The 12,013-nt window shown below is 50.3% G+C and overlaps 1 protein-coding gene and 1 pseudogene across 11 annotated transcripts in view; one reads left to right on the top strand and one right to left on the bottom strand.

The window, feature by feature from the left end:
- Positions 1–11,002, top strand: part of TMEM94 (transmembrane protein 94) — a 78,148-nt gene extending 67,146 nt beyond the window's left edge. For 10 of the 11 annotated variants that reach the window (XM_088482566.1, XM_088482565.1, XM_088482564.1 and 7 more), the window contains 5 exons: positions 3,396–3,544; positions 3,642–3,736; positions 3,825–3,918; positions 4,003–4,173; positions 10,263–11,002. In XM_088482566.1, coding sequence (XP_088338692.1) covers positions 3,396–3,544; positions 3,642–3,736; positions 3,825–3,918; positions 4,003–4,173; positions 10,263–10,335 — 582 coding nt within the window. In that variant the 3' untranslated portion in view covers positions 10,336–11,002. The remainder of the gene's footprint in view (positions 1–3,395; positions 3,545–3,641; positions 3,737–3,824; positions 3,919–4,002; positions 4,174–10,262) is intronic. The other variant, XM_088482570.1, reaches the window with a different exon arrangement.
- On the bottom strand, positions 17–135 carry LOC148511817 (5S ribosomal RNA; annotated as a pseudogene).
- Positions 11,003–12,013: the final 1,011 nt, after the last annotated feature.

Here is a 12,013-nt window from a genome sequence, read left to right as displayed (position 1 = left end):
TGCTGGCACCTATATAAGCCTACAGCACCTGGTATTCCCAGGCGGTCTCCCATCCAAGTACTAACCAGGCCTGACCCTACTTAGCTTCCAAGATCAGACGAGATTGAGCGTGTTCAGGGTGGAGTGGCCGTAGGCTGCATGGGAAGAGTACTGTCCCTTTTTAAGGCGAGCCAATGTGAGGCATAAGCCTGGGGATGGGACGCAATAATGTGCTAACCCTGGTTAAGGGTAAGTTATAACCATAAGTTTTGGCCCCAGCACCAGAACCATGGCTACTACAAGTACTATACATACTAATAACTCTTTATATCAGCAATTAGGTTAAGCCAGGTGCCCTTTGTTATAGAACCAAGGGGCAGCCCGACAGGGGGTAACACCCGGCGCTTGCAAACTCCACACAGTTAGGACCATGGTGGGAATTGAACCCATGACCTCATTGCTGTAGTAAGGCTAACCATTACACTGCCTGGCAAAATGGCGGGACCGTGTCCCGTCAGCACAGCGCATTTAGCCGGGAATACTCCTGTCATACAGTGACAGTCGTCTCCTACGCGACCCCTCCCTTGTTGGGAGTGCTTCAGCAAATAAAAGGGGACAAGTGCTAAAGCATTCCCTGCTGCAGGTATTGCACTGAGCTATACTGCTTGTGTGCAGGTAGTTACTGCTGCCCATATTGTAGTCACTGGACCACATTTCCTGAATACCACGTTGTGTGTGCAACTGATATACTCCAGTCAACACAGCGCTACTTGCCACCGCAGTAGAACCGCGTAAAAGCGGAGTTGAAGGTCCGGCCGGCGCCGATAACACGGGAGGAGCGATCAGGTCTCCTACACAAGCGAGGGGGGCTAAATCAGCATTGATGATGGACTTGCTGCTGTGGAGGAGCGGGCATGTAAAGGTAGCTCAGCACAGCCAGGAGCTGCGTAACGCAGCGTCTCCTCCTGTTAGTAGATGAGGAGATCTGCTAATAGCTAAGGCAGTGCTGCATTATGCCTAGCCCGCATACTAAAATGGCGGGCACAGGTCTGTAGCGCGTGGAGTGCGCGCCAACCGCAGAGTATCCGGAAAGCCTCCTCCCTGTACAAGCATAGCGCCGCTGGAGTACAGGGCGGGAGGGAGCGCGGTGCAACAGAGACCTCACCGCTGTCAGCACTCAGCATACTAACAGCCATGCTGTTGAGCGGTTAACTATAAGCAGGCCGCCTTAGTGCTGCTGGCAACAGCGCCCGCACTTCTGTAAGTGACAACGCAGCATCACTTTTCCTGTCCTACAGCGCAATTGTGGGGAAGCAGCAGGAGACCCGGACTCAGCCGGTTTCAGCTGCGGCGGGTCCCGTCTTCCAGCTTCTCTCCTGAGCGGGGGGAGAGTCAGCGCTAGCCCACTTCAGGGATGCTGCTGCAGTGCAGAGCACTGAGGGGGAGAGCCCGTGCAATGGTGCCACTGTGTTTATTAGCTCCGCTTTCTGAGCCTAAGCCAGCGTGGTGCTTCTTACAGAAAAGCACCAGCACGGCAACGAACAGCCACGCTGAGCTGATTAGCCCAGCCCCGTTATGCAGCTATAATTTACAGCGGGGCTGTGTCATGTAGAATCCCGTTATGGGAGTAGCGGGATGCGGCAGTCTCCCTCCCTGTGTATAGAGGAGGGAGGGGCAGGCATTTTCAATAATAGCTGCGCAGCTTGCTGTAGAGGGGCCCACGCTCCATCCCTTCATTAAATAGGAGGGGGGACAGCATAAAGCCAGAGACCCAGACGCTGACTGCCGAGTGCAGCGGTGGGTCTCGTTAGCGGCTCTGACACTGCCACATTAGTAACACTGGCAGGGGGAAGGAGCTGTGTGTGACAGCCGCGCAGCACGCGCTGTCCCTGAGCCCATCGTTTTGGCCTACCACTCCAGCTAGTCAGGAGTGGTGGGATATACTTACAGACTGCTGCGGCTGGGATGCTGGGCTGAGGGGGCGGCGAGGAACCTGGACACATGCCGGTGTCAGCAGTGGCGGGTCCTCGCAGGGTCAGATGACTCCATGATGTGTGCCCCCTCCTCAGGGTCACCGGACACAGGCTGCAGTAGCCGTGGTGGTGCCCTTCCCTGCGGCTCCCACGTACCAGGCAGACTGCCACAGTAAGCAGCCTGCCTGTCCTCAGTGCTTGTTAAAAAACACTAAAAAAAAATAAAAATTAAATTAATAGGCTGGAGACAGCCTGATGTGCGACCAGCTCTCGGGCACATTCTAAAAACTGGGGCTGATGGGGCATAGAGGGGGAGGAGTCAGTCACACTTTTAAATTATTTAAAGTGCCAGGCTCTGCTCTACCACCGTCTATACCCACTGTCTTGAACTCCAGTGTCCCCTAGTGGATGAAGGAGAAACAGGGATATTCTTGAGCAAAACCTGTTTCAGTCTGCCTGTGATTTGAGGCTGGGACCTAGGTTCACCTTCCAGCAGGACAATGACCCGAAGCATACTGCTAAAGCAACACTCGAGTGATTTAAGGGGAAACATTTAAATGTGTTGGAATGACCTAGTCAAAGCCCAGATCGCAATCCAATTGAGAATCTGTGGTCAGACTTGAAGATTGCTGTTCACAAGCGGAAACCATCCAACATGAAGGAGCTGGAGCAGTTTTGCCTTGAGGAATGGGCAAATATCCCAGGGGCAAGATGTGGCAAGCTCATAGAGACTTATCCAAGGCTACTTGCAGCTTTAATTGCTGGAAAAGGTGGCTCGACAAAGTACTGACTTTAGGGGGGGTGAATAGTTATGCACGCTGAAGTTTTCTGTTATATTATCCTAAATATTGTTTGATTCACAATATAAAAGAAAACACAACTTCACAGTTGTAGGCATGTTCTGTGTATGAAATGATGCACACCTTCAAACAATCCATTTTAATTCCAAAGCACTGTGTGTATGGAGCACATAGTTCGGCACTCCTTAATATGAGATTACTTAGCTGGTTGCCTGCACCCGATTATGTGTGATAAGTCCCCATACGTGCGGCACTCCCCGCTGACGAAAAAATCACACTGCAGTCAAAGCTGAATGGTGTCAATGTTTCAATGCCTTAAGTCACGGCATTTTGATAATGGTAAAATGCCGTGACTTAAGGCATTGAAACGTTGATACCATTCAGCTTTGACTGCAGTGTGATTTTTTTCGTCAGTGGGGTTTGCCGCACGTATGGGGACTTATATATATATATATATATATATATATATATATATATATGTTAGTGTGTGTGTGTACTGTATGTGTGTGTAATACAACCCTCTGTAGTTTAGTTCAGTTTGTCTATTTAATTAACCAGTTGATGTACTGCTCTCTGGTGTGTGCAGGATATAGTCTATATCTACATGCTACACTTGTGTGATGGTCTTTTTCTCCACTCTCAGACCCAGCACTATTTCCTGCTGTGTTTCCTGCTGAAGTTCCTCCCTTCCTCTCTGTGCTGCCTGGCCTGCTTCTGGTTCTCTCTGCAGAGATTTTGTGAAATTTCCTCCCACAGCAACACCACCAATTGTTCTGGAATCGCAGTGTACAGGTATGGGGTACACTATCAGTAATGGTATTTTCCTTTATAACAGTAATCTTAGGCTTTTCATTCTGACTCGTTCTCTTTCATGTTCATTTCTTTGCAGCGACTCTGCTGGGGCTCCAGACTGGTTTGGGTCTATTTCTGGGGCTCTGCTGTTAAGTCAGAAGTTTTGTGCTTGTCTCATTGTCTTGCATACAGGTGAGCGGACAGTGAGAGACTGTGGTCAGGTTGGTGGGATTGATATGGTTGTACTTTCAAACTCTGATCATGGTATTTTTCTTAACAGTTTTTATCTCGGTCAGTCATGTCCATCGATCAAAGCCACTGTGGAAGAGAAACCCCTTTAGTAATGTGTGGTGGAGTGTTACTCTTCCTGTGCTGTGAGTATTGCTTTCTTCTTTATCATATTTAACATGTTCAGCTTATATTTGCTACACCCTCTTAGGTTTCATATTGTCTCTTAGGGTTCTCGCACAAGGACTACAGACAGCTTTAGACCTGCAGCTGTGGTCAAATGCCGACGCACCGATTACTTTCCACCTTTGGGACATACCCCTTTTGGCATGGCTGCTGGGGCCACTCTCCCTCTGTTTTGTCCTTATTATCAATGAAATTGTCAAGTTGCATGAAATCAGGTATGCCTAGAGGTTATGTTAATCATATGTTGGTCATTATAACTCATTCATCATTTATTTCTACTTCAGGGTCCATAGGGTATCCACAGGATACCTTGGGGTATAGGTGATGACGTCAGGCATCGGGCACCATTGAGTTAAGTTTTCAGCCTCCCAGGACGCACTAGGGTCCCCCTCCTATACCCCGCCCCCGAGCCAAGGCATCTCAGTTTCGTTTGGTGCCCGGCCGGAGTTGGATGCACCTGTTAGAGGGGGGCTAAGAATAGCCCCTGAAGTTTCTTCAATGCAGCTGTGGCTGCACATCTGGAAGTACAGCATGGACAGTCAGTGCTGACGTCCATGCTGTCTTCCCTACACCCCCGCCGGTACCAGAACGCCGGTACCGATCCGGGAATGCTGGTAAGCATCTGGGGTCACAGCTAGCGGTGACCCCAGATGTTTGGGACCATGGCCGGATCCAAGGGGGCAGCAGGTAAGCAGCGGGGTCCCGCGGTGGGACCCTGCTGAAACATGGTCCAGAGTCCCCAGGCAGGGGGCTCCCTGGGGACTGGCTGCAGCGTGGAGCCAGGTGCCTAACCTGCGCTTCCACTACCGCCCTGGGACAGCGGACCGCGGCTGAGCGGTAGCGCTGCGGCGTCCCACGGGTTAATTGCATGCCAGGGGAGCGCGCCTTCCTTGTAGCACAGCCGGCGCTTCCCCTGCTGCACACAGCCCTCTCTGCACTGTGCTGACTGGCCCTGTGGCAGCGCTCCTCCCCCAGGCCGGCCTCCTCTATGCACATCGGTGGCCATCTTTACAAGCGCATGGTGAACGCTGCTGGAAGCTTGGAAGCGGTGGCATTGCGGTCTGGGTCCCCCGGCATACCTCTCCTCCGTTTGGTTCATGTCTGTGTATGCAGCGCTGTGTCCTACCAGGCCCTGTGTCTGCGTAGTTGATTATCAGCGCTGTTAGTGCAGGAATTGATTTTCTTTGCATTGTATGTGACTTCTGCTAGCGCTGCTGCCTGTACTTTCATTTTCTACTGTCAGCCTTTTCACTGTCCGTGATCTTTTTATGCTAAAGCCCTTGCGGTGCGGTGAGTGCAGGGTGGTCTCACACTATACTACGAGTATCAGTGAGAGGGGTCACATACTTACCATCATGTCTGAGAGTGACTTTCCTCTCCAGCTTTTGTGTACTACGTGCAAGGTACCTATAGCGGAGGGGGAAGGTAGCGTGAAGGGGCTATGTCGGCAGTGTTATTTATTGGCGCAGCCAATTACTGTCACGGCCCCGGTACAGGAGCCGCCCTGGGCTTGTTTCGCCAAAGCGCTTACAACCCTCGTGGGCCAGTTAGCTCCGCAGCCTGCGTTCTCACAGATGGGTTTGTCCCAGCAGTCGGTGGTGTCGTCACCCATGCAGGGTTTCCTGAGACAATTTATGGTACCACACAGTCTCCCTATTTCCCCTCCCCAAGTCTCTCAGGAGCCTGCGTGGGTTAATTCTCTAACAAGTTCTGTACAGCACTTGTCGGACGTGTTACAAGGGGAGTCTGTGTTGAGGTCGCATAAGCGGTCGGTGGCGTCTCTGTCCGCTCCTTATGAGGATGACGACGTGACGTCTGATGATGGGGAGATTCTGAATCTTTCGGACCAGGAACCTCTCCGTACTAAAGAGTCGGACGCTAGGTCCAAGGTTTATATTCCTGGACTTATTCGGGCAGTCCGCACAGCTTTAGTGATTAGAGATGAAAATCCTCCGGTGTCAAAATCTAAATATGCCTTTTTTAAGGATATTAAGGGTGACGCCAAAGTGTTTCCTCTTTCGGGTCAGTTAGTAGACCATTTAGAGGAGGCGTGGAAACATCCGGGCAAACGGTATCAGCCTCAGAGGCGCTTGGCGGTGGCTTATCCATTTGCGGATAATTATTTTTCTAAGTGGGAATCCCCTCCACAGGTGGATTCTCATGTGACACGCCTAGTCCGCAGTGCCACATTGCCCATGCCTTCCATGTCCTCCTTGAAGGATGCTACGGACCGTAAGGTAGAGATTTGCCTAAAGTCCGTTTATTCCCTTGCGTGGGGGGCAGCTAGGCCGGCTATGGCCATTTGTTGGGTAGCCAGAGCTATGGAGCGCTGGGCTGATAATTTGGAGACATCTTTCGATTCCGTCTGTTCGGCTGAACAGACCGACTTGATAGGCAATCTCCGGGACTCGGCCACTTATATCAATGAGGCGGCCTTGGATATCAGTACCCTGGCGTCTCGGATTTCTTTGGCGGCTGTCGCTGCTCGTCGCACCTTATGGTTGCGATCTTGGAAGGCGGACGCTGATTCCAAGAAGGGCTTGGAAGCTTTGCCTTTCAATGGAGATGTCCTCTTTGGTCTGGATCTGGACAAAATCGTAGCCATGCTGGCGGCAGCCAAATCGGCATGTCTTCCGTCTGCTGCTGTTCCTTCCGGTTCAGGTACGTCGGCCTTACAGGGCCCAGGGTAGGCCTAAGACGCAGTGTTTTCCCAGACAGGCTGGCCCCAAAAAATCAGCCAAGCCCCGGAAACAGGCCTGGAGTACCAGACGTCCGGCCCCTAAGCCCGATGACAAGCCTGCGGCCTGATGGTCCGGGCCTCCCTTTGGGGGATCCCAAAGTGGGAGGCCGCCTGCTGCAGTTCGCCCAGTGTTGGTCGGTTACCACGACAGACACTTGGGTTCTCGAGGTGGTTTCTCACGGGTACGCCCTCTCCTTTCGGCACAGGCCCCCGTCTCGATTCTTCACCACGGGTCTTCCATCAGACCGGAACAAAGCCATGGAACTGCGGAAGGTTTTGCACACTATGCTCCAGGCTGGAGTTATAGTGCCTGTTCCATTCTCCCAGAGGGGCCAGGGTTTCTATTCCAATCTGTTTTTGGTGCAGAAACCCAGTGGGTCGTATCGTCTGATCCTCAACCTCAAAGCACTCAACAAGTCTTTGCGGGTGCTGAGGTTTCGGATGGAGACCCTACGGTCCGTCATTCTGGCGCTGGAACCTCAGGTTTGCAATCCGCAACGACCACTTTCAGTTCCAGGCGTTACCTTTTGGGCTGGCGACAGCACCACGTGTATTCACCAAGGTGATGGCGGTCATGGCGGCTTCCCTGCGGCTGCAGGGAGTCCGCATGTTACCTTTACTTGGACAACCTTCTGTTGGTGGCAGGATCTCCAGAGCTCCTTCTACGCCACTTGGACCTGACCATTGCGGTACTGCAATGGCACGGCTGGTTGATAAACTGGCAGAAGTCCACCCTGATCCCGTCTCAGAGGATTTTGCACCTCGGAACCTTATTGGACTGCGGTCAGCAAAGGATCTTTGTGACGGGGGAAAAGATCTCTGCCTTGCAGTTGAGGGTGCGCAGTTGTCTGCAGAATCGCCGTGTGTCTCTGCACTCGGCAATGAGGTTACTGGGCTCCATGGTGTCGGTATTCGATATGGTGGAATATGCCCAGTTTCACTCCAGACCTCTTCAGCAATTGATCCTGTCCAAATGGAATGGACTGCCTCAGAGTCTAAAATCCCAGACGATGGTACTCACTCTGGAGGTTCGCCTGTCCCTAGCCTGGTGGTTGCAGACGACCCATCTCAACAGGGGTCGTCCATTCTGGGTGGCGAATTGGGTCCTGTTGACAACGGACGCCAGTCTGCGAGGCTGGGGAGCAGTCACGGGTCCACACTTGTTCCAGGGCAGGTGGACTCGGGCGGAAACAGAGCTTCCAATAAACATCTTGGAGCTCCGCGCGGTATTCAATGCTCTCCAGCAGGCACATCGGGTTCTCCAAGGTCACCCAGTGCAGGTCCAGTCGGACAACGCTACCACCGTGGCCTACATAAATCAGCAAGGAGGAACCCGAAGTCGGGCGGCTCTCGTAGAGGTGTCCCGAATCCTGGTTTGGGCGGAGCGCAATCTCCCGGCCATATCAGCAGTCTTCATCCAGGGAGTCCTAAACTGGGAGGCGGACTTTCTCAGTCGCCAGGACGTTCATCCGGGGGAATGGTCTCTGCACCAGGACGTCTTTCAACTTCTGGTGGACAGGTGGGGTCTTCCAGAGATCTACCTCATGGCGTCACGGCACAACAACAAGTTGTCGGTGTACGGGTCTCGCACAAGAGACGAAAAGGCGTCTCTGGTGGATGCTCTGTCCGTCCGGTGGACGTTCCGGTTTGCTTATCTGTTTCCTCCGTTTTCCCTTCTTCCACGGGTAATCCGGAAATTCAAACAGGAAGGAGGGACGCTCCTGTTGATAGCTCCCGCGTGGCCCCGGAGGCATTGATTCTCAGACCTCCAGGGACTGTCCGTGGACATTCCTCTGCGGTTGCTGTTACGTCCGGACCTCCTGTCACAGGGTCCTTGTCTTCACCCGGACCTGACTCTGCTGTCTTTGACGGCGTGGCTGTTGAGACTGCCATGTTAAGGTCCAGGGGGTTTTCCAGCTCTGTAGTGCAAACAATGCTAAGGGCTCGGAAACCATCCTCTGCAAGGATATACCATCGTGTGTGGCATACGTTCTTCCAGTGGTGTCGGCCGAGAGGTTATGCTCCTCGGGAGTTCCGTCTGTCTAGAGTATTAGCTTTCCTACAGGTGGGACTGGACCAAGGGCTTCGCCTTGCGTCTCTGAAGGTGCAGGTGTCTGCCCTGTCCGTCTGGTTCCATCGTAGGATTGCTGCAATCCCTGATGTGCGCACCATTATGCAGGGTGTTCTCAGAATTCAGCCACCTTTTGTTCCACTGGTGGCGCCTTGGGATTTAGCTGTGGTCCTGAGGGCTCTCCAGGGACCGCCGTTTGAACCACTGGGCTCAGTGGACCTCAAATGGCTGACAGCTAAAACTATTTTCCTTCTGGCCATTGCTTCGGCCAGACGTGTTTCTGACTTAGGGGCTCTCTCCTGTAGACCCCCTTTTCTGATTTTTCATAGGAACAGGGCGGTGCTGCGCACTCCTCCTTGATTCCTTCCTAAAGTTGTTTCCAGTTTTTACATCAACGAGGAAATCGTTGTGCCGGCTTTTAACTCACCTGATCTTTCAGTTGGTGAGGCCACTTTGGATGTTGTGCGGGCCTTAAGGATTTATGTTGACCGCACTTCTTCGTTTAGGAAGTCGGACGCCTTGTTTGTCCTCTATGGCTTCCGTGAAAAGGGTTAGCCTGCTTCAAAGCAGACTTTGGCAGGCTGGATTCGTATGGCCATTTCAGAAGCTTATCTTCATGAAGGCCTTCCGGTTCCTTCCTCTGTGAGGGCTCATTCCACTAGGTCTGTGGGTCCTTCGTGGGCTGCTCGACGTGGTGCCTCTGCAGTCCAGATCTGCAAGGCTGCCACATGGTCCTCTGTCCATACCTTTGTGAGGTATTACGCGTTTGACACCTTTGCCTCTCAGGATGCTTCCTTCGGGCGGCGGATTCTCCTTTCAGCACAGGAGCGTCCCCACCCTTAAAGGATACTGCTTTGAGACATCCCCAAGGTATCCTGTGGATACCCTATGGACCCTGAAGTAGAAAATATGAGATATGGTAAGAACTTACCTTTATTATCTCTTTTTCTACGAAGTCCATAGGGTTCCACAGGACTCCCGCCCTGTCGCACCTGTGCTGCAGATGGGCTTTGCTCTGGTCACCGGTTTTTCCGTCTCCCTCTGGTGAGAATGTGATTCTTGTGTGTGTCCAGATCTTTTTTCTCTCTCTTCCTTCTCCTCCAGCCTATGGCTTGTTACGTAACTGAGATGCCTTGGCTCGGGGGCGGGGTATAGGAGGGGGACCCTAGTGCATCCTGGGAGGCTGAAAGCTTAACTTTATGGTGTCCGATGCCTGTCGTCATCACCTATACCCCAAGGTATCCTTTAGAACCCTATGGACTTCGTAGAAATAGAGATAACAAAGGTAAGTTCTTACCATATCTCATATTTTCTATGACATAGTTTCATTATTGTCCACAATTGGTCTGTAGGCTTGTTGGCCTACATAAAAATCTAAATTCTACTCAGTGATCCATCCTTTCTGCTGTTTTCTCACAGCATAAATCAGATGTGACTAATATGAACAAATTCCATATATGCTGAATTTTCTTACAAGTTTTTTTTGCTTTCAGGGCTCGAGTCCGTTACCAAAAGCGACAAAAGCTTCAGTTTGAAACCAAACTCGGCATGAACTCTCCATTTTGATGGCTGTGAGGTGTACTGGTACCTCAGCATCTGATGAGGGGGAGGCAGGCAGACAGACCTGGTATTATTTAATCTCAATGTTCCATTTTTGGAGGGATGCTGCTGACATGGCTCTCTATATCTCCCCAAAACCAGCTGTCACCACCAGTGCCTCCTTCCCCCCACCTCCTGTGCCTCCACAGTCTCCCTGCCTGTTTACATACAATTAGCAGTTGGAGAAGCTACACCTCATCACTTCTGTCATCATAGTCTCTTCCCCTCTGCACTAATATATGGAGTGAGGATTATCACTATTTTTTTGTACCTGAGAAATACCCCTCAACACAACATGTATGGTGAATCCTGCTGGCACAAAGCACTGTTAATCTGTTACACTTCTGCAGGCCTCTGTGCCATGTGCATGGCTTAAATGGCACGGAAATCGCTGATGTCCTTTGAACCACTGGAATGTGCCACAATCTGTCAATGGGCACAGAATAAATAGAAAAGTTTTTTGTTTTTTCATTGTTGTATATTTTCTATAAAGAGATTTAGGGAAATGTAATTTGTACTAAAATGTGTAAATAAAACATATGTAATTAGAGTTGGGATATCTGTAAAGATGTACCACGAGAGTGGAGAAAGATATTTATAAAGAGCATCAGCCAAATTGTGGTTTGTTTTATTTTTTTAGAAGAATGTATACATTGATTTCACTGGCCATAGAGCAGCTCTTTGTGGTTTTTACATTTGAGCCTGTCAATATCTAGATTGTAGCTCGAGGACTACAGACTACTCCAGTTGTAGTACTCTGGCTAAACTCTGGTACATCTGCTATATCCTATTCTTTGTCACAGCAGCAGAAGCCTGTCCTTTATCTTGTCTTTTGATCTAGGCAACTTTACGATTGCAGATATCCCAGGGCAAAGGTTCATACCAAAAGTAACCACCCTTTGATAATATGCAATCTTCACATTGCAGCACCTTCCGTCATGTTTGGCACAGCTATACTACTCCTGTATGTAGCACTCGCTAAAAGGGGTTATGACATCTGTTCTGTATTTTAGCAAACAGCTGTAAGCTTAGCTTCCTTCTGTTTGACTGTACCGCTTATGCCATCTGTAGATAGTATAACTGGTGCAATCTTTGTTGCTGGCAATGTGAACCCAGTGAAACCTTCCAGGTTGAAGTAGAAGGCCATCACTTATGCGCTTTAGTCAGAGGCTCATTGCTGTCTGCTCTGCAGTTACACCACAGGACAGCTAAATTATGTTCAATACTTGCAGCAAATTCGCCAGTATCACTGCGATACTAAACAAAATATGCTGCTGGTATTTGGTATTATTCTTAAATGGAACCCCAAGTAAGTGTGCTGCCTGACACTGATGGAACATATTCATGCGATTGCAGACTATGGACATTAGACAGAAAATAACAGAATATATTGCATTATCAAGAGGGATTAAATACTTTGTGGGCTAAATAGGAGCATTTTTCATCATGAAAAACATTTGGACCCATTTTGTCACAGGCACCATTAGAAACCTAGATGAATGCATTTAAAAATTAGACATACAGTGCTGAGAAATACAATCACTATGTGACTACAAACATATAACTGTAGGAATGAGCAACAAAATAACCCCACAGAATAAATACACACCCAGATATTCGCTTTTAAAAGCATCCATCTTTTTCT

The sequence above is a fragment of the Taudactylus pleione genome, unplaced genomic scaffold, assembly GCF_031769625.1.
Source record: "Taudactylus pleione unplaced genomic scaffold, aTauple2 ptg000290l, whole genome shotgun sequence".
Taxonomy (NCBI): Eukaryota; Metazoa; Chordata; class Amphibia; order Anura; family Myobatrachidae; genus Taudactylus; species Taudactylus pleione.
The sequence above is the reverse complement of the archived record's forward strand: the minus strand, read 5'-3'. Positions and strand labels throughout refer to the sequence as shown.